The sequence below is a fragment of the Apodemus sylvaticus genome, chromosome 4 (assembly GCF_947179515.1).
Source record: "Apodemus sylvaticus chromosome 4, mApoSyl1.1, whole genome shotgun sequence".
Lineage (NCBI taxonomy): Eukaryota > Metazoa > Chordata > Mammalia > Rodentia > Muridae > Apodemus > Apodemus sylvaticus.
In genome coordinates this window covers 40512395-40534816 of record NC_067475.1, presented here as the reverse complement: position 1 = coordinate 40534816, position 22422 = coordinate 40512395, and the positions used below count along the sequence as shown (strand labels likewise).

Genomic DNA, 22422 nt, shown 5'->3' with positions numbered 1-22422 from the left:
TGGCCCATGCATCCCAGCGCTTGGGAGGCCGAAGGAATCTGAGTTCAGGATCAGGCTGGTCTACATAGTGAGTTCTAGGACAGCCAAGGCTATGTAGAGAGATCGTGTCTCAACGAGACAAAACTACAACTAAAACTCTTGATTCTGGCCAGTCTCTTCCTTCCATTGTAAAAACAAGACGAAACCTTTTATCCCTCTCCTTCACAATTTCTTTCACTTTTTTTTCTTTTAAAGAAGAGTACTTCAAATTCCGAGACATTTTAGTTAAATCTCACAGCTTTCTAATTATTCTCCAAGAACTTGAAATCTTATTTATTACATTATTAAAATACTCGTTATTAAAATACTGTTTTCGAAAAGGACTAAAGTGTCCTTTGGCTTCATAAACACGTTAAAGATCTCACAATTACTGCACCGGGGTAGACAGATGGAAAGCAGAGTAAATGACGAGACTACCCATTTTGTGTTAAATGGCGAGGAAGCCCTCTCCCGGAACTCGAGGATGATCGGTCTTTGGCACCCGGCAGACCCGCACTAGCCCTATGGCGGAGGTGTCTGTCTAGAACTGCAGTGGAGTCGGGTAGGAACGATTCTTCCGAGCCGCGGTTTCCGCGGGGAATCCTAAGCGAGTTCCTGTTCTGACGCACTTCCGAAGCGTCGGAACAGAGGAAGCCGCTTTGACTGCCGGGAATACGGAATCGGAAAAATGGTGGTCACCAGGTCCGGGGTGTCTCGGACCGAACTCCAAAAACGCTCCCAGCAGAAGGTGAGCTGGCTCCCAGGTTCTCCCGGTCTCCTCGCCGCTAAGCAGAGCAGCTCGGTGGGGCGGAGGAGAGCGAGGAGGAACCGAGCCATGCGCGCGTGGTACTGCGTCGGGCCGGCTCGGAACTTGGTTGGGCCCCGGGGTCTTTTAGGGCTCTTACGAGAGTTTAGGTAGCTTGCCTTGCGCAGATTAGGCCTTTTAAGTTTACTGTTGAGATAATGCCAGGGAAGGTTAACCCCAGCCACCTCGATCGAGCGTAGTTTTGGGGATGGGAAGGAGCATCGTTTTCACGTGGAGAGTCTGGCAGTGGCCCAGCACATAATCCTTCGGCTCATGAAGGACCGCAGTGGTGTCTCTCAGAGCCTCTGATTGTCTTCTGGTGCCATGCTCTTTAGATTGTGTGGTAAGGGTTATAGAGCAGCCCTTTACTATATGTAAATATCCAGACAAGTATCGGATCACCGTATACACTACTAAACACGTGCTCTCTTAGTACTTAATTCTCCCGCTCCCTAAGCCTCTATAAATGATTTAAAAAATTCCCCCTCATTTTTTAAGTAGAGAAAGTTCTCTTTTTAGTTCTGCTTTCTGAAGCCTAGGATGAGGCAAGTAAGAAATAGTTTGGCCTTGTTTAGTACCTTCTTAAGTTTTGCTCCTTAGGCCATGCCACCTTTGCTCTTGTCCCTGCCCTATCTAAACTATAATGTGTTTGTTTTTGGTTTTCAGAGGTCTGTTCCTCGGAGAACTAGGACACATCTAAAAAGCAAAAAAGAATCAGGATCCACTGGCAGCACTGCTGAATCACAGTCTGCTGGGGCTCAAAGCTCGGGCCCGGCTAGAAGCAAGAACAGCAGAACTACAGGCCCAGCGGAGATCGTTGTACTGATTTCTGATGGAGAGCCTTCTGAACCTGAGTCTCATGCTTCTGGGGTTTCTTTTGTGTTAGAGCCCATTATAAGAGTAACTAGGAAACGGCAGGTTGTAATTACACCCACCCCAAAGCCCAGTGTTAGGAAAAGGCGGAAAGTAACCCCTCAACATGAATCTGTTGATGAAGGAGTTTCTGTTTCTGAAGCAGAGTCTCATGTTTCAGAGGTTACTATGATTGTGCCTTCCACAGAAAGAAGAAGCAGGAATAAGGCTAAATCTCAAAGAGATTCAAGCCAAGAGTCACCTTTGGAAACTATATCTGATGCTGAGTGCTCCTGCATCTCATCATTAGAGGTCTCATCCAGGAGAACAACCAGGAATGTGCAGAAGAAATTACAGTTCCAAGCTGAGAAAAAAGATACTAAGATTACACCAGGAAATAAAAAGCAAATTGTGGGTATGTGTGTGGATTCAGAGGACTCAGATGCTAAACAGGCCTCTCAGTTATCAGCAAGACCACTTTCTCAGATAAATATGCCAAATATTTCTGATAATGAAACTTATAATGATGACTTTGATGATTCCATCCACAGAATTTCAGAGAAAAAACTGACAACCCAAAACCATCAAAATTTGCATATCCAAGTGGAAAAACAAGCCGATGTTGTGTCTCTTACGGAAGTCAGAAAGAAGAATTGTGAGAGTCTGGATGAAGAGGACCCCAAAATAATAGAGGAAAAAGTAATTAATGAGAAAGATTCCCAGCTGAGTCTTTCTGAAGCTCAAGACAGTGGCCTTCAGCAGTCAGTGTCTCAGAATCATTCAAGCACCCCAAATATACCCACATCCCAGCTTTCAAGTCCGGATAGGGAGGCTCTGATGAAATCATTAGAGCACAGGTTTGCAGTTGTAGAAATAAAAAAATGGGATGAGGAGAGAGAGGGCAGCTTAAGAAAGAGTGACTTGGCACAGTCCAGTGATCGTGGTGATAGCAATGAGCCCACAAGTGCAGGTGTCAGTGAGGACAGCAACAGCCAAAGTGGCGTTGCTCTTGAATGTAATACCAAGCCATGCGGGTCTGAACTCAACGTGTCTCAGAATACAGATAGTCCTGTTTTATTATTTCTTAGTAGTGATGAAAGCCAACAGTCTGACAGCAGTGAGAATGAAAGGGACACTTTGTGTTCTGTGGAAAACAGTGGCCAAAAGGAGGCATCAACTGAGGACTTGGAAGATACTGCATGTGATAGTGCACTGTTTGTAATTGACAAAACTCCTGGATTGAGTGCTGACAAAAACTTTTACCTAGAAGACAAGGCTCCAAGTGAAGGTGCTGCATGTGATAGTGCACTGTTTGTAATTGACAAAACTCCTGGATTGAGTGCTGACAAAAACTTTTACCTAGAAGACAAGGCTCCAAGTGAAGTTGCTATTGAGGAAGAAAAAGAGGAGGAGGAGAAAGAGGAAGAAAATAGTGAAGAAGACTCATCAGACAGTGACGAGAATAAGGATGAGTCTAGTGATGAGGAAGACTTACTCAGTAACACCAAGTCCAAGCTGTAAGTATAACCTTTGAAGGGAAATTGGAGAGGTCATGCTGAGGAGAACCTGTGGCTGCAGCATGACAGGCGTGCCCTTTATCACTGAGTATACCTCAACCTCCAAAGTCATTTTTATTAGCATGTATTATAATAATGTCTCACCTAATGTTTTCCTATGTGTATATAACGGATTGAGGTTTAAGCTCCCCTCAGACTCGCATCCCCACTGATGCCCCTTTCCACAGCTAGTCCTCTTTCTGCTTTCCAGGTCTTCTGGGGACGTGGGTGATCCAGTGAGTTTAATGTTTATGGGACTATGGATTAGGGGTTATTTACAAGCTCATGAGAAGCTCACTAGTGCTATACTATTGAAGAAAATGCCTCTCCTCCGTCTGTAGTCATCACTAACTGCCTGTAGGTCCTCAGGGAGAGAAGGGGCCTCGTGAGCTCCTGGACTTTCCATTACACAGTTCGGACTGGTGAGTTTCACTTCATGCACCTCAGTCCCACTCATCTCTCTGTACCTGATATGAAACTCAGAGAGAATCAATCGAAAGTTAAAAAACAAACAAAAATCCAAAATGCTGACTGCTCCAGTCTTGTGCAGGTAATCAACAGCTGCTGTGAGTTCTGGGAGTAGCTACCATGTCATCATACCCAGAAGACAGTATTCCACATCACTGCTCCCTGCCTTCCTCCCACTTATACATTCAGTCCCCTCTTTTGGAAGAGGTGACATAACTGTCCCATTTAGAAATGGCCATTTTAAGACAATTCTTCTCAGCACTTCGGCCAGTTTTGAATCTTAGTTGTAACTGTTATCCACTGCCAAAAGTGGGAGAGGGGAAGCCTGGCTCACCATTATCTAAGCATAAACCTAAACATTTAGAAAGTATTTTTAATGGGTTCATCATATCTAGCAAAAATAGTAAATGCCCCACCTGGGCCTATCTCACCAACCACAGGCTGCTGACAGGCTTTATAGTACCAGATAGGAATTTCAGTAAGTGGGCCTCAAACCCAATTAGAAAGCGGTTGGTTACCCCAGTTACACGAATAGGCAGGTATAACTTCTCTGGCAATAGTATACCATGTAGTCAGTAGTATAACATGTAGATCCACTGCCGCCGAGTAAAGCCAATGATGGCTTTTCTTCCCAGGCAGCCTATATAGTACCTTCCAGCACTAAAAGTTTGCAACAGGAAAGTTGTTTCTAGCTCAGTTCCAGTTTGACTTCTATGTCCTACAATCAAAAGCCTGTGATAACCTTAAGCAGTACAGTCTCAACATCTTGTTCTTGGTGGGCAACCAAGAGTCATAGTAATAGCATATGTCGTTTTGTGGAGTCTCAAGGACTTCTGTGACCAAAAACTAATAGGGAGATAAACCTATCCGTTCTGGGAGCAGCTTTATTCATCCATTTACAAGTCAGGTTTGATAAATCTGTCAAGTGGTTGATCTGCCATAGAGATACAAACAGTAGTATATTAGTATACACATCAGATTGTGGATGAGTTCTACCTGACATCTCCCTTGGATTTATTTGTGAGATTTTTGGCAGTTGTATTTATCTCACTAGCGATAGCTAAAATGTTCTTTTGGTGACCAGTTAGAAATCATCTGTGGGGGTAGGGAAATGGCTTAGAGGTAAAAAGTTTGCCATGCAAGTATGAAGACTGGATTCAAATCCCCAGCAGTCATGTAAAATGACTGATCAGCATGATGGCCTGCCTATAATGTCAGTGCTTCAGAGGTAGAAACGGGCTCTCCAAGCAAGCCCACTAGCTAGACTGCCTGTCTGTGAGCCTTGGGTTCAAGAGAGAGACCCTGCCTAAATACAGAAGGTGGAGGTGATCAGGGAAGAATCCCGAAGTCAACTCTAGATGCGCATATGTGCATGCACATTACATACATACATGTAAACACACAAACACATAAATGTACGAAAGAGTAAAAACAGGAACATAATTTTTATGTTGAAAGCTCTAATGTTTGAGGCTTTTTTTTTTCCGAGACAGGGTTTCTCTGTGTAGCCCTAATTGTCCTGGAACTCACTCTGTAGACCAGGCTGGCCTTGAACTCAGAAATCTGTTTGCCTCTGCCTCCCAGAGTGCTGGGATTACAGGCGTGCACCACCACCGCCCGGCTGAGGCTTTTTCTTTAGTAGCTGTCTTGTTTAAAACTTGGTATTCCTAGATTAGGCTTTGTTTGGCATTAGCCACTAGAAATGTAGGCAGCCGTATAAGGCTGTTAATAGGTGCCCCACAGTGGTGGCATGCACCAAACCCTGTCTTGAGAAGCAAACAAAAAAGATGCCCTGTCTCTGAAGCTGTTTATTGTTAAGAGGACAACCTACAAGATCCAGGTGTCTCCACCCTGTGAGTTCTAGGGACTGACAAGGCTGTGAGTTTAGAGATATAGTGGGTTTTTCTGAACTGTCCTTCAATTTGAGGTTGAACTGAATTGTTTTTCTTGAAGTTTTTTTTATGAAATCTATGGATATGATACATGCTTAATCATTTTATGAAATCTTGGGACTCTGTTTGGATGTCTTCTCTGGTGGTGTTGATTCATTAGTTATCCCAGACTCTTCTGAATGAATGTATGTGATAAAGGTTTATTCAGTATTTAAGTAATTACATTCTAAAGATAAGATGCTCTGTATCCGCAGGGCGGTGGTGGCGCATGCCTGTAATCCCAGCACTCTGGGAGGCAGAGGCAGGCGGATTAATGAGTTCGAGGCCAGCCTAGTCTACAGAGTGAGTTCCAGGACAGCCAGGGCTACACAGAGAAAGCCTGTCTCGAAAAAACCAAATCCAAAAAACAAAAAAACAAAACAAAACAAGAAAACAAAACAGAAAGACAAAACAAAAAAAAAAGATGCTCTGTATCTGTGTGTGATTTTTAACATGCAATCTGGTTTCTATTTTGTCTTAATTACTTTGTCTATGTGATCTTTTCTCTTTTAGTCTGAAGCTGACAAGTAGCAGCATAGACCCTGGACTAAACATCAAGCAGTTGGGTGGCTTGTATATTAATTTCAATGTAGACAAGATGCAGCCTCACAAGAAAACTCTAACCCAGATCAAAGAGAAAAAGAAAAACGAGGTAAGCTACATGAATTGTCCCATCTCCAGTCCTTGGAAAATGACTACTTTTCTTAAGGCAAAACTACATTGGTCTTTTCTTGCCAAGAACCAGCCTTGGCTTGGAGAGGGGTTCTGAGAGAAGGGGTGTCTGGGAGCCGCAGAAACAAAGGACTCCAGGTCAGACTGTGCGTCCAAGATGGCAGCCATGCTCTGCTCTGCAGCCTCCTTTCTCTAAGTTCTCCCTGGAGCTCTCCAGCCATCTCTAGACAGCTTTCCCTTGCTAGGCTCTGTCCAAGACAGTTCTCCAAGTAGTTCTCTTTTGATATTCTAAAAAATTCTCTGGATAGCTCACCTCTATGATCTTGGAGATCGTAAGCCAATCTTTTATTTTACATATCATCCAATCATTCGCTCTAGGTCTCCTTTTGATTATTCTGTGACTCAGCGTTCGTTAACCCCAGCACTTAATTCTTAGAAAACAGCAAGTCCACGTTTTCTTTTAACTTTGCAGAAGAATTCAGCCGGCCTCTGTTAAGCACGGAAGATGCTAGCTGGGTGGGACTCCATCCTGGAATTACCATTTTCACTACACCAGGTCCTAACCTTGCTCTGTCCTGGGCCGATCCTGAACCCAGTAACCCGACTGCCTTTATAAGCAAAAGCAGCCAAGCAAACCAACCAACCCTAGCTGGGTGGGATCTCCTGTGATCACCACTCCCTAAATCCCTTTATTTCCTTTCTCAGTGTATGTCTGACAAGCTGGCTCACACTGCAGCTGCCTTTGTTCCTTTCGATTCATGAAGCCCCTCACAGTGCATATGGCATCCTTATGTTTTGCATGGTTGACAAATTATATATTTTCATACTCTTGTTTTTAGAGTTCTTTTCCACAGCCTTAAGGGCCCTCCTGAAGATCCTAGCATTTATCATTTTGCTGAGACATTAACCACACCCTCACCTCCTGGATTCTGATTATCATGGAGTCGTTAACATTAACCCGTCTTTCCTTGAAGCAGGAACATAACGTGTACATTATACAAAGAAGCCTTATGTCCTCCATTGTTGAAGGTCCATGCCTGCTGGCCCTGCTCTAGGGTAAAAACCATGTCATTCTGTCCCTACTAAGGCCATGCCACACCAATATGTTCTGCTCTTTTTCCATCTTATTAGAATACCTAATTTTTATGAATAGGGTTTTATCTGTAAGAGATGCTACTTGAGATAAATTAATCAAGATGATTATTTTCTTTTTCATCCACCACTTACTTCCGGGAGTCCTATTTTCTTGTATTTTTTTAAACACTCCCCTTTTGTATTTTGTGTGTATGTGTATGTGGGCACGTGTGCTGTGATGTAGAAGGTCAGAGGGCAGCATGCAGGATAAGTGCAAAAATAATGCAGGAGTAGATTAGCAGATTTGCCTATATAAAATATGAAGGCCTAAGTGTAAATGGGGAGGAAAGAGAAAATAATTATTTTGTATTTTTGTAGCTTCTGCAGAAAGCTGTCATTACACCTGATTTTGAAAAAAACTATTGTGTCCCACCGTATAATGAGTCAAAGCATCGACTGCAGAAACAGCGCAGGGTAAGTGGGGACTTAATATTTAGATTGCTTCTATGTGCTTCGTCTTTGTGTTTTCAGGCTGTGTGATACTGCAGTTGTACATTTAAGCGTTATCTATGGATTGGTCTATTATAGATTGGACCAAAGTTCTTAGGTACTAGGGCCATAAAATGTGTTTTCATCAACATGTTTAATGTGGTTTTTTATGTTTATGTCTTTGCAGCCAAATGGCACATATAAAGTCTTTTATTTCTGTTCGGAAGTGAACCCTGGACTCTTGCACATGTTGTAAGCATGTGCCCTGTCACTGAGCCCCACAAATACAGCTTTGAAAACATACCTTAAACAGTGACAGCCAGCATACAGGGTCACCGTCCACATCATTTGGCTTCTAAACACATTGCTGTGGGTTAGGTGCTCTATGGCATAGAGTTACTACAGCCAGCCTAAAGCTCCGATCTTAGTCTGCCAAATGGGGGAGTGGATGCAAACCGCGTTGTTTCAGTGTTTGAACTAATAAACAGGTCAAAAGGTGCTGATACAGCACTAAATTTTGGCATGCAGCAGGCACTAAATTTTGGATGAATGAATGAAACAAAATGTTAGGTAGAGTTTTCAAAAGAATGGCAGGGGTTTTTTGGTTTTTTGTGGGGTTTTTTTGTGTGTTTTTTTGTTGTTTTTGACATAATATGAAGTTCTAGACTCTCAAGTTAAATAGTTTCTAAGACCCTTAAGATTTAAGTAACTGAATTAAATAATGTTTATATACCAGCTTCTAAAATGACTTAAAACATTTTCTCTTGTATGGGCTCTTTTAGACAAAGTGGAAGCTGTGTTCCTTTCCCTGCAAGTCATCCAGGGAGCCTTCATTTATGAAACTGATTCTATGCCAAAAATGTTTTGGGTTTTTTGACTTAATTCTTTCTTTCCTTTCTTTTCTTTCCCTTCTTTCCTTTCTTTCCTTTCCCTTCCTTCCTTCCTTCCTTCCTTCCTTCCTTCCTTCCTTCCTTCCTTCCTTCCTTCCTTTCTTTCTTTCTTTCTTTCTGTATCCTGGGGATTAATGCTTACAGTAAAATTGGGGTTTGGGTTTTGTTTTGTTTTGTTTGAGACAGTGTCTCACATATCCTAGGCTGGCTATTTGGATTATAGGTGTTCATTACCATGCCCAGTTCATGCATTGCTAAAGATTAACCCCAGGGATTCATGTTTGCTGGGCAAGAACTCCACCAACTGAGTTATGGTTCCAGTTCTTGTAAATTCTCCTCTACCCAGAGCCAGAAAGAGTAGCCCAGGTTGGTAGTTTGAATTCAAAATCATCCAACATCAATCTGTCCCAAATATTGAGGTCACAGATATATACTGTCACACTCAGGTAATTAACATAATTTTCTGTTTTATGATTTTAAAGGAGATTACCTTAAAGCACAGTAGGCAGTGTGCCTAAGGGGAGATTAGTCTCTGTACTCTTACAAAATCCAGAGGGTTTATTGGGGAGCTGGAGAGATGACTCTGTGGTCAAGAACACTTGCTGCTCTTACAGAAGACCAAATTTGGTTCCCAGCATCCACATGCTCAGAAAATCCAACACTCTTCATCTACATAAAAGTAAAACAAATCTCCTTGTTTTCCTTAATTTTTTTTAACACTTGTGTTTCAGAAAGAGCGACAAAAAACAGCCGGTAATGGTTGGTTTGGCATGAAAGCTCCAGAGCTAACAGAGGAACTGAAGAACGATCTCAAAGCCTTGAAGATGAGAGCGAGCATGGACCCAAAGCGGTTCTACAAGAAGAACGACAGAGATGGGTTCCCCAAGTACTTCCAGGTAGGGTACTGAATAGTGGTTGTGTTCTGTGGACAGTGGCTTAGCAGTGTCCTGTTTACTACTAAATAAGGAAGAATTTACACATGCATACCAAGCCTGTGGTCAGTGCCTTCGCAGGTTCTATATTGTCTAGAACACAACTCAGATAGCCCTCATTTGTAACGGGTCTTCCATATAAAGAGGCAACGCCACACATGGCAGCTGGGACCACTAGGATCTGTGTCCGAGTGGATTGATGGCACTGACCTAGGAGCACAAGTTCATTCAGGATGCGGAGAAAGGACACTTTGCCTTCCTTTTCCTCTGCAAGGTAGAGAGGCGTTCAAACACTGCTTGTGGATGTCTCCCATGAGCGCTTCCACTCTTGTCACCCCTCTTCTGCTCACTTGGGTTATAAGTTAACTGTCTTGCCCTCTGGCTTCATTGTGGCCAGTCTGTGTTCTGTAATTTACTTAAATATTTGTTTTCAGGCTGTACTTCTGAGAAACTCTGGGTAATTCTTAGTGACTTTTGGGGTACTCTGTCTCACTTCCGTTGGACCATCACAATCTGCACCCAAACTAACTTGCCAACTCTTTGTTATCAAGCCTTCATAACCTTTACCACGCTCAGCACCCAGCTGGCTCAGGGCTTGTGCTGTAAGGGTCTGAAAATCACTGAAGACCCCAGACTCAGTATGCAAAAATAAAGATTGTTTGTTCTGCAGAAACATCCAACATGCAGGGGTGGCATGGTCTCCAAAGTGGCCACCCCAGACAAAGGCATGCAGGCCTTCTTATAGGGAACTGGGGGAACTTTCTAGAAGGAGCTGGAGTCTTATGATCTAGTTTCTGGGATGTATGGTCTATTCCTGAAGCTGGCACCTTATGGACTTTTTTGAAATCAGACCTGGTCCTTAAAATGGAGACAAATGGGGTTTATATTACCCTGTTTCTGCTGTTCTTAGACCTTTATTCTCCCTTGTTTGCTTGGTGAACTTTGAACTATATAGAGCCAAGTTAAAATATCATGTTTGTCATTCTTAACTCCTTTAGTAAACTAGGTCATTATATCTTTAGAAACAGGTATAGTGTTGAGTTCCATGTATGTTTTCGGTTCTGCAGTGTCTGGCTCTGCCTTGGGGTTGTGACCCCTCACTGGCACGGACTAGGTCATCTTGGTCCTTGTTTCCCATCTCCTAAGCATAGTGCCTGGCACACAGTAACCCTCCTATAACTGCAGTCAGCTGAGTGAACAAATGAAGACTTTTATTAAAACAGGTTCTAGGCAGGCAGTGTTTATAACCTCTAAAATCAAAATGGCATGTAGAATTTATATGTACATCATTTAATTAGAAAGCACAGTTTATATGATATTGTGTTATTCATCATGAATTTACTGTTTAGCACTGAAGTATATAAAATTTGGACCTATGGGCTGGAGAGCTGGCTCAGTGGCTAAGAGCACTGACTGCTTTTCTTAGGTCCTGAGTTTAATTCCCAGCAACCACATTTGTGAGATTGGCTCACAATTTGTAATGGGATCTGATGCCCTCTTCTGGTATGTCTGAAGACAGCAACAGTGTACTCATATATATATATAAATTATATATATATATATATAATTTAAAAAAATTGGACCTACTGTACACTGTAATAGGGAAATATCTGTAGTACCAATGTTGTGGCTAATATTGTTTATTTTTGCTTTTATAAAAAAAGCATAATTTTAATACATGTCTAAAATAGGTTGTGCTTTCTGTTCCTTTCTACAAAAAGCCTTAGATCTATACTGAAATATGGAGCAACTTAACATCCAGGTACTTCAGGATTTATTTCCTTCAATTTTTCGTAGGTTGGAACCATCGTTGATAATCCAGCTGACTTCTATCATTCACGAATTCCCAAGAAACAGAGGAAAAAGACTATTGTGGAAGAGCTGCTGGCTGACTCTGAGTTCAGGAGGTAATTCACGTTTTGTAATATGTGTGTTTTTCTTAAGTACATATAAGTTTGTAGATAACATTTGGTGACTATGTTTTTATGAGACTACCACAACAGAAATAATTTGGTCTTTGGTGTGAGGAAGCCAGAGCCTCCTGTCTATCTCTGCCAAGCCACCTGCATTTACCCTCTCCACTGCGCTTGCACCCTCACGAGAGCGAGGGCGAGGAGCAGTAGTGCCTTACTGTTCTTGGGAAAACTTCTTAACAGACCGCTTATCTGGAGAGCAGACTTTGAAAGTTATTGCTCTTTGTTTTTTAAGGTTTTAGCTTTTGTCTTGTTTTGAGACAGGGTGTCTCCTCACTATATAGCTCTGGCTGTCCTGGAACTCGGGAGATGGACTGCCTCTGCCTGCCTCTCCCACCTGCCCTCTGCACCCGGCTCAAAGTCCAGAGCAGAGGGAGGTTCAAAGCCAGCCAGAAGGAGACACAGTCTCAGAGCCCAAGTGAAGGAATCCACACTGAGGGCAGAGACCACTGCTGCCCTCGGCCTCCAGACACCTAGGAACAATGTGGTTTCTACAAGAGGATTCAGTACAAAGCATTCTGGGATTGAGCCTCCTCCCTAAAGCTGTATTAACTGCTAATACATGATATACTCGATATGTCATGCTTTAGATTAGAGCATAAAGGTTTTTTTTTTTTCTTTCAGATTTAATCGAAGGAAGTATTCGGAAATCATGGCTGAAAAAGCAGCAAATGCAGAAGGAAAGAAGTTCCGGAAAAAGAAGAAATTTCGCAACTAAAATTTACAAAGCAAACCATAGCATTTTATAGATCTTGATTTGCTGAAGGTTATCACATAATTTATATAAATATGTATAAATATTTAGTGATTTCTATTTAGAAATAAAGTTTACTGACAAAATCGGTTGTGTGCCCCTTGGAATAAAAGTAGGTGTGTGTATAAAATGAAATGTCTGGTTTTAGACTGTTAAAGGGAAAATGAATATCAACTATTTTAATATTTGTCCAATTTTCAGCATTTGGTTATTTAAGGAAAATAAATAACCAAATAATAAATAAATAATAATCAGTTATGTTTAAAGAACTCTTGAGGGCTGCTGAGATGGCTTGGCGGTTAAGAACATTGGCTGCTCTTCCAGAGGTCCTGAGTTCAATTCTCAACAACCACATGGTGGCTCATAGCCATCTATAATGAAATCCGATGCCCACTTTTGGTGTGTCTGAAGACAGCTACAGTGTACTCATACACAAAATAAATAATAACTTTTAGAAAAGGTATATCCAGGTAGCAAATTAAAAGATAAACAAATGCTGTTCTTCCTGAAGTCCTGGTAGCTCGTGGCCATTTGTAAAAGTATCTGATGCCTTCTGGCATGTCTGTACGTGCAGACAGAGCACTACTACATTTAAATATTACGTACATAGTTGGGCTGTGGTGGCCATGCACACCTTTAATCCCAGCACTTGAGAGGCAGAGGCAGGCAGATTTCTGAGTTCGAGGCCAGCCTGGTCTAGTTCTAGGACAGCCAAGGTTACACAGAAATCCTGTCTCAAAAAACAAAACCAAAAAAAGTACATAAATGTGTTAAAACTTTTTGAAATGAACAAAAAATGTGGAAATGTTATAAAACTGCCTAGGTGTGTGTGTGGCGGATGCAGACAAGTCTTATGCATACCTGCTGCCAGTGTGCAAGCTATGCTGTGTGGGTAAAAGTATTCCTGGAGCAAACTCATAAGATTCGTACAGAAAAAAGAAGTGAACCTCTAGCCTGAGATGACATAGACCCTCCCTGGAAAATATGGGGTAAAGGAAGATGCAAGAGTGCTGGTTTACCTTAGCAACTGAAACCAGAGGAATGACTCATTCTGTTCTAAGTAAAACAGGATTAAACAATAGGGTTTTCATTGGCTAATAGGATTTTACCTCATCCAGTGGCCTAGGCAGGCATTCGACCTGACCTGCTTTCTGGTATCCAACAAGTGCTGATCAATGCTATTGATCAGCTATTACTATGCTATTAATGCTTCTTGGTTGTAGCTCCTTTGTGCTATTTATTGGACCCCTTATTTCAGTAACTATAAAATCTTAACATTTTACCTTCACTCTTTGGGGGTCGCAAGCAACCTAGCATCTGTGCTTCCTTTATTAAAACAGTAAGAGGGTTGCCTCTGTGTGATAATTGCAGGGAGGAGAAAGGTAAAGTCTCCTGACACACTTACCAGGAGACTCCTGGTAAACATTTCTTGACTAAGACTTAAGGGGCAAACTGTTGCTATATGATTTTTCTATCCTATGAAGAGGGTTGAACAATTCTTTGCTTCAAAACAAGTAATTTTGAGTATTGACTTGTTACATTTCCATTAATACTTTGCATTGATTTCAACTTTTTGAAAACTTTTTCTTATAAGCAACTTGTAGTTTGTCTTAAATGTACCTCAAAGGCCTATGGTGCTACTGTGATGTGGTGAGACCATCAGGAGAGCCTAGTGAAGTTGTCTTTGGGGACAAGTCCTTTCAAGAGAGAACTGACTCTCAGGCCTCTTCACCTTTCTTTGCAGCCATGAGGTGCTAGCTCTGGTTCTACGCCTTTCCCGCCTGGTATGGAATGGGCTTTTGCTATGGCGTCACAGATTACAACTCATGGAGCAAAGCCAAAATGAACCTCCCCTCCTTTAATATCACATTTTAGTTACAACAACGGAAAGTTCCTTCATTTTCCATTTAATTTATAGTAAACGGAGGCAATGTTTAACAAAATAATTCCATTAAGTAAACTGACATCACCTAAAAATAACTGTTAGCCGCCTATTAACATTCAAAGTTTATTTAGAATCTTCCAAAACAGAGTAGTAGTACAAGCCTGAAATCCCAGCACTCTGCGGTGCTAGAGTCAGGATCCGACACTGAGAGTCAGCTTCAGCTACATGATGAGTTTGTTTTATATGCAGTGCTGTCCCAAATAACAAAAACCATTCCAAACCATAAAGAATGATGTCTTCATAGTGTAACTGTAAGAAAGCGTGGATACTCAGAGTATCCACAGAGAAGTCTGCTCCAGCATGGGTTCAAGCCATAGAAACTCATTAGTCAGCTGGTGACTACCCTGGGTGTGGGGACTCTCGTGCAGCGCTGAGCCTTTCTCAGAGTCCACCTTTAAACATAACAACCATATGGGTTGGCACACCTCAGCGAGAACACCCAGATGTGGAACTACAGAAGCCAAAGAGCAAGGTTAGTATATTTAGGAGCTTTTCTGAACTATAGACCTCGGTGGAGTAGGTCTTTGCTCTCTTTTGGCAGGTGCTGCTGCCTACGTGCTGGATTTTAAGGCCTGAATTGTACTTCTGTCATGGTGTCAGCTGTACTAAGTCTGTGGTCCCGTTACGAAGGTAGGAACTTGTGGTTTCTTCCCCTCACACTTTGGTTTGTAGATGTGTGTCAGGGCATGTGCAGGCACTTGCATGGTGCTCAGAGGACAACTGTGAGAGTTGTTCTCTTTCACCATGTGGGTCCATCAACCGTGGCCACAGGCTTCTTTACCTACTGACCCATCTCACCGGCCTGAAACTTCTACTGTTGCTCCCTAGCATCCTGGCCTACAAGTACTTAGGATATGTCAACTTAGGATGGGGTTCTGTTCTAAGAAACAGAGTTTAAGTGGAAAGTAGTATACCAAGGCCTTACCTAGTTTCCCTGAAGTGTTCAGAACATTTAGGTTACTCTGTACTTGTACAAACTGATAATGTGTTGTGATCATAAAGAGAAATAGGCTTAAGATTATGTCCTACCGCAGTGTGGGGGGAGAGGGTGCCTCAGTGGGCCCATGCTGAGGCGTCCCTTCCCCAAGGGAACAGACACATGACCGTATAGTATAGTATAGTATAGTATAGTATAGTATAGTATAGTATAGTATAGTATAGTATAGTGTTTATTTAGGACATGGGAACGGAGTTAAGAGGGTGGTAGAGGCAGAGAAAGGCAGAGAGAAAGAGAAAGTAGAGAAGTAGAGGCCGTCCATGACAATGTGGAGGGGCGGAGGGGAAGGGGGAAGGGAAGAGTCCAAGAGGGCAAGGGAGAAGCTAAGAGAGTAAGAGAGGCAAGAGAGAGAAAGTGGAGGGGCAAGCAGCCCCCTTTATAGTGGGCCAGACCTACCTTGCTGTTGCCAGGTAACTGTGGGGCGGGGCATACCTGGCTGTAGCCAGGTAACTGTGGGGGTGGAGATCAGAGTCCTAGTAACAAGCCCCTCATGACGAGAATCACTAGCCCTGGAAAACAATGCAAAGCAGTTTCTGCGCAATCCAAGTTGCTTTCTCTCCACTGTAATCAGTTTAAGTCACACCTGCAAGGGACCATCTGTATTTGAATAGTGGGTGACTTTGTCTTGGTTTAGTGATGTCCCCAAACCTTGACTCACTCAGTGACTAACGAAGTCGGACTGACTGCCACAGCCAAGTGTGGAGAAGCAGCAGATCACTTAAGGAAGTCCGAAGCGCCTGCCTCTGTCTCCTCAGGGTTAAGATTTTCCTTCTTTTCACATCTTCAGCTTGGCCATGATCAAAGTACAAAGCACTCCAACCACACCCAGCTGCTTCTCCAGCTCTAAAGATTCCTGCAGGAGCTTATCAGACGGGCTCCCGCAGCTTAGTAACTTAACAGGTGCGCTTCCAGAGAGCCCAGTAATCACTGAAGCCTCAATACAGAAGCCATCAATGCAGACTGAAACCCACAGCATGCCCAGAGCCCTGGATTTGATTTCTAACATCACATGAACTGGTTATACACGCTTGTAACCCTGGCACTCACAGAGGTAAGAGGGTCAAAAGTTTAAGTTTGTCCTCCAGAGTGTGAGTGCAGGCTGGGCTGCATGTCTATGTAAATGCAGAGCTTTGGGGAAAAGATTGTATCTTGAGGACTCTGAGCCATCTATTGGTTAATCCTTTGATGGACTGTCAGATTGTGAAAACTTAGGACCTGTTGAGAGTGGGTATATGAGAACATGCTTTGGGGAGGTCTATTAGCTTGCTTCTGCTACCCCTGCCCTCCTGTCTGCTGATGTGACCTGTGCTCTTCCATACCTGTTTCATGGTGTTCTGACTCAACACGGACACAGAAGCATCCAAGCCAAGTAACTGTGAACTGAGATTAGATAGCAGGATGGTTTGGGAACAACAGAAAATGAGACCAAGTCACAATATTTGCTTTTTTGCATTTCCGGGTGGTGGGTATACAGGCTCTGAGCCTCTATCTTCAGGCCTCTGCAGACTTTTGAAACAAGGTGTTTTTTGGGATTTGGTTTTGTTGAGACAGGGTTTCTCTGTGTAGCCCTGGCTGTCCTGGAACTCACTCTATAGACCAGGCTGGCCTCAAACTCAGAAATCCGCCTGCCTCTGCCTCCCAGAGTGCTGGGATTACAGGTGTGCGCCACCACTGCCCGGCTAGGTGTTTTTACAGGCAGGCCTTGAGCCTCAGGAGCAGTTCAGAGTCTAAATCTGAGCCTTCAAGCAGGCTCCAAGCTTCTGGTAGGAACCTGGACAGCAAGGCACAGCTTCCATTTATTGGCTCTTCAGAATAAGAGTAAAAGAGGGAGGACATTGACCAAAAAGGAGGCTGTGGCGCTCGCTTGGCAAAGGAGTGGCTTTTGACTTCTCTGGGACAGACTAAAGTTTGGTCCCTGTCCATTGAGTACCAAATGTTTCCGAAAGACGTGCTTCTTCTGCGCGCATACACTACCCTTTTATTCGGTGGTGAGCTTGCTCGGAAACTGCAGTTACTCATCCACCAAGCGCTCTGGGCTCAGGGCAGAGACTGTAGACACACAAGCTGCCTAGAAAACACAAGGGCAGGGTAGGAGAAACAGCAGCTCCAACGGGCAACAGGCCAAGTTATACCTCAACATTTTCTTTAAATGGTAAACATTTATCAATATGTGGAGTTGATCCAGGAGTTAAGACAGCAAAAGGACAGACACTATAGGAAGACAGACGCCAAGCCTTTTTATTTTACCTTGTTATTCTATTTATCCAGCAGGTATTGTAGGCTCCACGGGAGACTCCTATCTTAGCAAAAGTTCACTCAAGTTTCTGCAAAGTAACCCAGGCAACTGTTCCCAGAATCCATGTCAGAGGTGCTATTTCTCAGGCTAGCAGGAAGCTATCGTATACTGCCTGGCTATGTGAGTTCAGTCAGCTAAGAGTAAATGCTGACCAGGTGTCGGCCCAGGTGTTCTGGAGGCTTACGCAATAAGTCTTTCGGAACGCTCGCTCCCTTAGGCACAGCGTCTCCTTGTGTGATTCCTTGCCTGACTTCCTCATTCTCCTCGGGCTCTCAGTCGGTGAGGTCAAAAGAGCTAGGTGGGGAAACATCCCGGCCTTTGGCCTAATCCACTGTTTTATGACGAAGCTGCTGAGCAGGCCAGTAATGAAACACAAAGGGTCCAGAATTTGCCTTCGTTTCTTTGGACAAGTTGGTAGTTCTTTTTTCAAAGCTTCTGAAACCATGAGTCAAAATGAACTTAAATTTATCTTGTTCCGGCAGAGACAAAAAGATCTCTAATGTCCCACCTGGAGACTAGGCTCCCCTTTGTCTCCCCAACAATGTGGTGGAATGCTTGTTTCCCAAGTCCATGTTATCAAACGAGGGGGACTTATTTATAATTTATAAATCACAGCATTCGTAGCCTTGACCAAGCTACTTTATTATTATACTAATGAACATTTCATAATTATTCAAGGGAGATATTTTTTTTAAAAAGACTTGACCCCACTAGACTATAAAATACCACATAAAAATTTTAGACAAATGCAGCAAACTCGAAAATCCAGAAAGTGAAATGTGTCCAGGGCTTTAGACAGCGGTGAAGGTGGCATTTCAAATGAGTACAGAAGGCACAAGGCTCAGCACCAGAATCCGGGGCAGATCTCCCATTATAAAAGCTATTTCAGATGGGCGACCGTTTAAAAATAAAACCATTAAAAGGAAATTAACACTCTGGGGGCCTTCAAACTTAGAAGCTAGCAAACACTGGTAAAATACAATATATGAATTTTTTGTGAGATGAAAAAGTTTCACAAGCACACAAGTAGACTTGAAAATAAATATCATTTATTAAAAGCATAAGGCTGTCTTTTCTCCTAGGTAAAGAACTACAAACTAATACAAACATCCTATCGTAGTCATCCTAAGTGGGTGTGAGTGACACAACAGGAGAAGCAGCTCAATGATAGAGCAGATAAATCACAGAAAAGAAAGTCCAAGTTACCCTGTGTGTGAAGAAGTGGCTTCAAAACTTCGATTAGTTTTTGTGTGTTTGGGAGCTCGGGTGTTGGGAAACAAGCATTCTCTCTCCCACACTGCTGGAGAGAGCTGAGTCTACGAGGAGACTCTGCCGAGCCTTATCAAAGCAGGCCCAGATCACGAGCGCTGGAACAGGTTGGAGCCGGCTGGCCGGACAACTTCCCAGGAATCTACTGTAAAGATACATTTGGGCACAAAGAACAGGATGTCCACTCAAGGATTGCAAGGAGAAAATAGCTAAATGTCATTTAGCTATTGTAACAGGATACAATGGCACAGTGCAGATCTTCCTGTATTAACCGAAATAGGTGAAATAGCCTGCAAAAGTGTGTTTTATAAGATTATATATGATCAGGAAGGCTAACTGGTGTGCAGAAAGTGCTAACTTCTGCATTTTTTTAAAATTTGAAAACATTTTTAATTTGAAAGCATTGTCTAAAGCCCGCCACCCGCCGCCCGCCGCACCATTATCCACTACTGTCTTGTAGAGAGAATTTCAAGTCTCTGATACAGGAATACCAAGGATGTCTACTCTTATCGGGACTTGACCTACAATTTTGATTTTTTTTTTTATGGTTTATGTCGATACATCTTTTTTTTTTTTTAAACTCCATTCATTCCTACGCATATTGGCACTTGGTGAAGCGGAGGGGACAAGACAGTAGCTCTTGCCTCTGGCTGGCAGGCAGAGCGTGCCCACTCCAACCTTTGCACAAAACTCGAGGAAGAAAGCGGACAGCCCTAGAAATGCAGATTTCTGGGCCCCATTCCAGAGACACCGAAATGGCATCCTGAAATGACCACAGAGATCTACTTTTTTTTTTTTTTTTACAGGATCCACTCGAGATTCCGGAGGAGTGGTGGGGTGTGGCGGTAGTGTGCTTCTAATGCCTTCGGATTAGCCTACGAATTCCGTTTTTTCCGACCCTGCTGGCGGCCACTGGCAAGCTCCAGATGTCACTGGGGATGTCACTCGAGGCCCAGGTCTGTCCTACTCTTTCATTTAGGCCTACGTCGTGCGCCTGGATTCTCTACTGCCTCCCTCCCTGTTCTGCGGACTGGGATCGGCCCGCGTCGGCTGATGGGTCTGAGAGCTCCCGGAACTCCAGTTAAGGGTTGCGGAAAGCAACGGGAGTGGTTCGTGGCTGTGCCGGGGAGTTAAGCTGGTTAGATTATAAAGAAAAAAAAAAAAAAAGACAGAAATCAAATATAATTTCTCCATGACAAAAGTATTGCGACTCCGCCGGGACTCGAACCCGGAACCTTTGAATGCCTTCAACCTCTAGAAGTCCAATGCGCTATCCATTGCGCCACGGAGCCACCTGTTGGAGTTTCCGCGCATCTGCCGTATTAAGCCAGCGGCCCCGGCCCTGCTCCCAGGCCGATACAACCTCTGTTGCCTCCGTCGCCGGAGCTCGGCCGCCGCGCCTAAGACACCTCCAACCGTAACGGCGAGGCCGGCGGGCGCCCAACCGCCCCGGAACGGCCGCGCGGCGGCTGCGGGCCGCGGGTCCGGAGAGCGCAGCGGGAGCCCGTCGTCCGTCGCCGGCCGCGCCTGTCCCTCCCCCGCTCCCCGCCTGCCCCGCCTACCCGCTGTGTCGGGCGGCCGCTCCGGTCCGGCCCGGGCCGCCGAGGCTGCAGGCCCAGACCGGCCGTTGCGCCGTTTCGCCGGGCCGGAGAGGCCGGGCACTTCTGTCGCACCTGCGAGCGGCGAGGGCGAGCGGCGGCGCCCGGGGAGCTGCGCGGCGAAGGCGGCGACCGGTCTCGGGCCCCACGCCGGGCGGGACCTGCGGCTGCGCCTGCCGGCCGAGACGACGTCTGTGTGCGTGCTTGTGCGTGTTTATCTGCGCGGGGCTTCGGGGAAACGGGGTTTGGGTTGCATTTCGCTCCCCACAGACCCAGAGCCGAATTTCGGAGGCATCCGGGCTCTGGTGGCCTGAGGGGGGCGACGCGCCCCGCACCGAGGCATCCTCCCGGGAGCTTAGCCGCTACGCCGCCGAGAAGCGGCCGCCGCGCAGCCGCCGACGCCCGCGCGCTCCCCACGCGCGTCCGAGTGCGCGGCCTCCGGAGGCGGACGGCACGGGAGCGAGCGCCTCGGCTGCAGGGCGCGCGGCCGAGCGCGATGGCGGGGTCCCCACACCCCACCCCGGTGCCAGCGCCGGACCCCGCCACCTCTTTGCTCCGAAGGGCGGGGTCACCATGAAGGTGAGCGGCGGCGGCGTGGGAAGCCGTGGGTCATCATTTTCCTTCCCCACCCCACCTCCATCAGCGCGACCCCCGAAGCCCCGCGAAGAGAACTAGCTAAATAAAAACCCGGTTGCTATGCGACGGCCGCTGCCAGACAAAAGCCCAGGCTCCGGCTCCAATCAGCGTGCGGCTCTCCCGGTCCCGCCTGCACAGGACTCGCGTGGCGCGACCTGACGCTGACACCTCTGCACCAAACCAGCATCAGGCTGTGCCCACGGGGTGGTCCCGGCCAGGCAGAATTGGGCATCAAAGGATAGGGTCCTTGCCTGGCACTGGTGCGCTAAAGGGGAAGAGGGAATTCTCAGTGGGGGAGGGCATCTTTATGATAAGGAATAAGTATCAGCGTCCCCGTTATAGAAAGGAAAACCGCAGTTAAATCACACAAGAATACCCTGGCGACTGAGACAAACTGTGAAGAGTCAGACTTTATTTTACCTTTCGGGCCAAATACATTATCTTTCGCGGCTTTATCGATATTGACAGAACACATGACAACAATAGCAGTAGCCAGGGTCTTATGTTTATGTTGGTTCCCTGAACTCAGATTCTCTGAGGAGCAAGGCATATGAGCCCCAGATGCATGCCTGCATACAAAATGGTTTTCATTATAGGAGAGGATGGCTGAGCTCAGAAACAACTATGTTTTATGGTCAGCGGTAAGCAAGCCTGTTCTTTGTTCTGCAGGGAGACATTACCTCATCTCTCAAAATTGCCCCTTGCAAACACAACTCTGAAAAAGGGCCCAAAGAAAGTGATCAGTCTTGTCTTTTTGGCACACCCAGCAAGGGCATGAAACGACACTGACGGTGAATTGCATCTGCAAACAGTGACAGAGTTCTGTCTGATTCCAGGCTGATTTCATTCCATAAGAACACGTTCCTTAAACATTGTTATGCCTCTTAAAATGGGCGATACGCCTTAAAATAGAGTAATACAATAAAACCAGCTATGTATAAATAGTATCTTTACTGGTGACTGCAATGTGCCACGCACTGGTCACAGCTTAAGTGCTCCAGTGGTTCTTAGATTTGTTTACAGCTCAAGTAGGGAAAAAGATTCTCAACAATCTGTGCGGAAAAACATGCACAGAAATTTTGTCTGAAGGCATCGGTGCAAAATCTGTAATTCTGAGACGTCATCCACGTGCTTAGCCAGTGTGACTCAGACTCAAACGTCCTGAGGAAGAGAACAGAAGCATATGCTAAGGAAAGATGTGCAGGTAATCATTTCAAGGTTGATTCCTTCCGCTGGCTGAGGTTTAAGCATTGTCTCTGTGAACCAC

At 44.8% G+C, this 22422-nt stretch overlaps 1 protein-coding gene and 1 non-coding gene across 2 annotated transcripts; one reads left to right on the top strand and one right to left on the bottom strand.

Annotated features, from left to right (window-relative positions):
• The first annotated feature begins 443 nt into the window (after positions 1–443).
• Positions 444–12512, top strand: Dnttip2 (deoxynucleotidyltransferase terminal interacting protein 2). The gene is made up of 7 exons (XM_052179320.1): positions 444–766; positions 1490–3192; positions 6144–6282; positions 7755–7850; positions 9487–9651; positions 11485–11594; positions 12285–12512. The coding sequence occupies exons 1-7, from the start codon at positions 707–709 to the stop codon at positions 12376–12378; spliced, it is 2367 nt and encodes a 788-aa protein (XP_052035280.1). The 5' UTR covers positions 444–706; the 3' UTR covers positions 12379–12512.
• A 7616-nt stretch (positions 12513–20128) lies between these two features.
• Positions 20129–20213, bottom strand: Trnar-ucu (transfer RNA arginine (anticodon UCU)). The gene is given in 2 exon segments: positions 20129–20164; positions 20177–20213. It is a non-coding gene; the product is annotated as a tRNA-Arg (tRNA).
• Positions 20214–22422: the final 2209 nt, after the last annotated feature.

What these genes read in the sequence shown, in the direction of transcription:
- Dnttip2 (XM_052179320.1), top strand. Translation starts at nt 707, where the DNA reads ATGGTGGTCACCAGGTCCGGGGTGTCTCGGACCGAACTCCAAAAACGC. An exon ending in AAAAACGCTCCCAGCAGAAG is followed by an intron (nt 767 to 1,489) that starts GTGAGCTGGCTC and finishes TTTGGTTTTCAG; the next exon opens with AGGTCTGTTCCTCGGAGAAC. An exon ending in AAGAGAAAAAGAAAAACGAG is followed by an intron (nt 6,283 to 7,754) that starts GTAAGCTACATG and finishes GTATTTTTGTAG; the next exon opens with CTTCTGCAGAAAGCTGTCAT.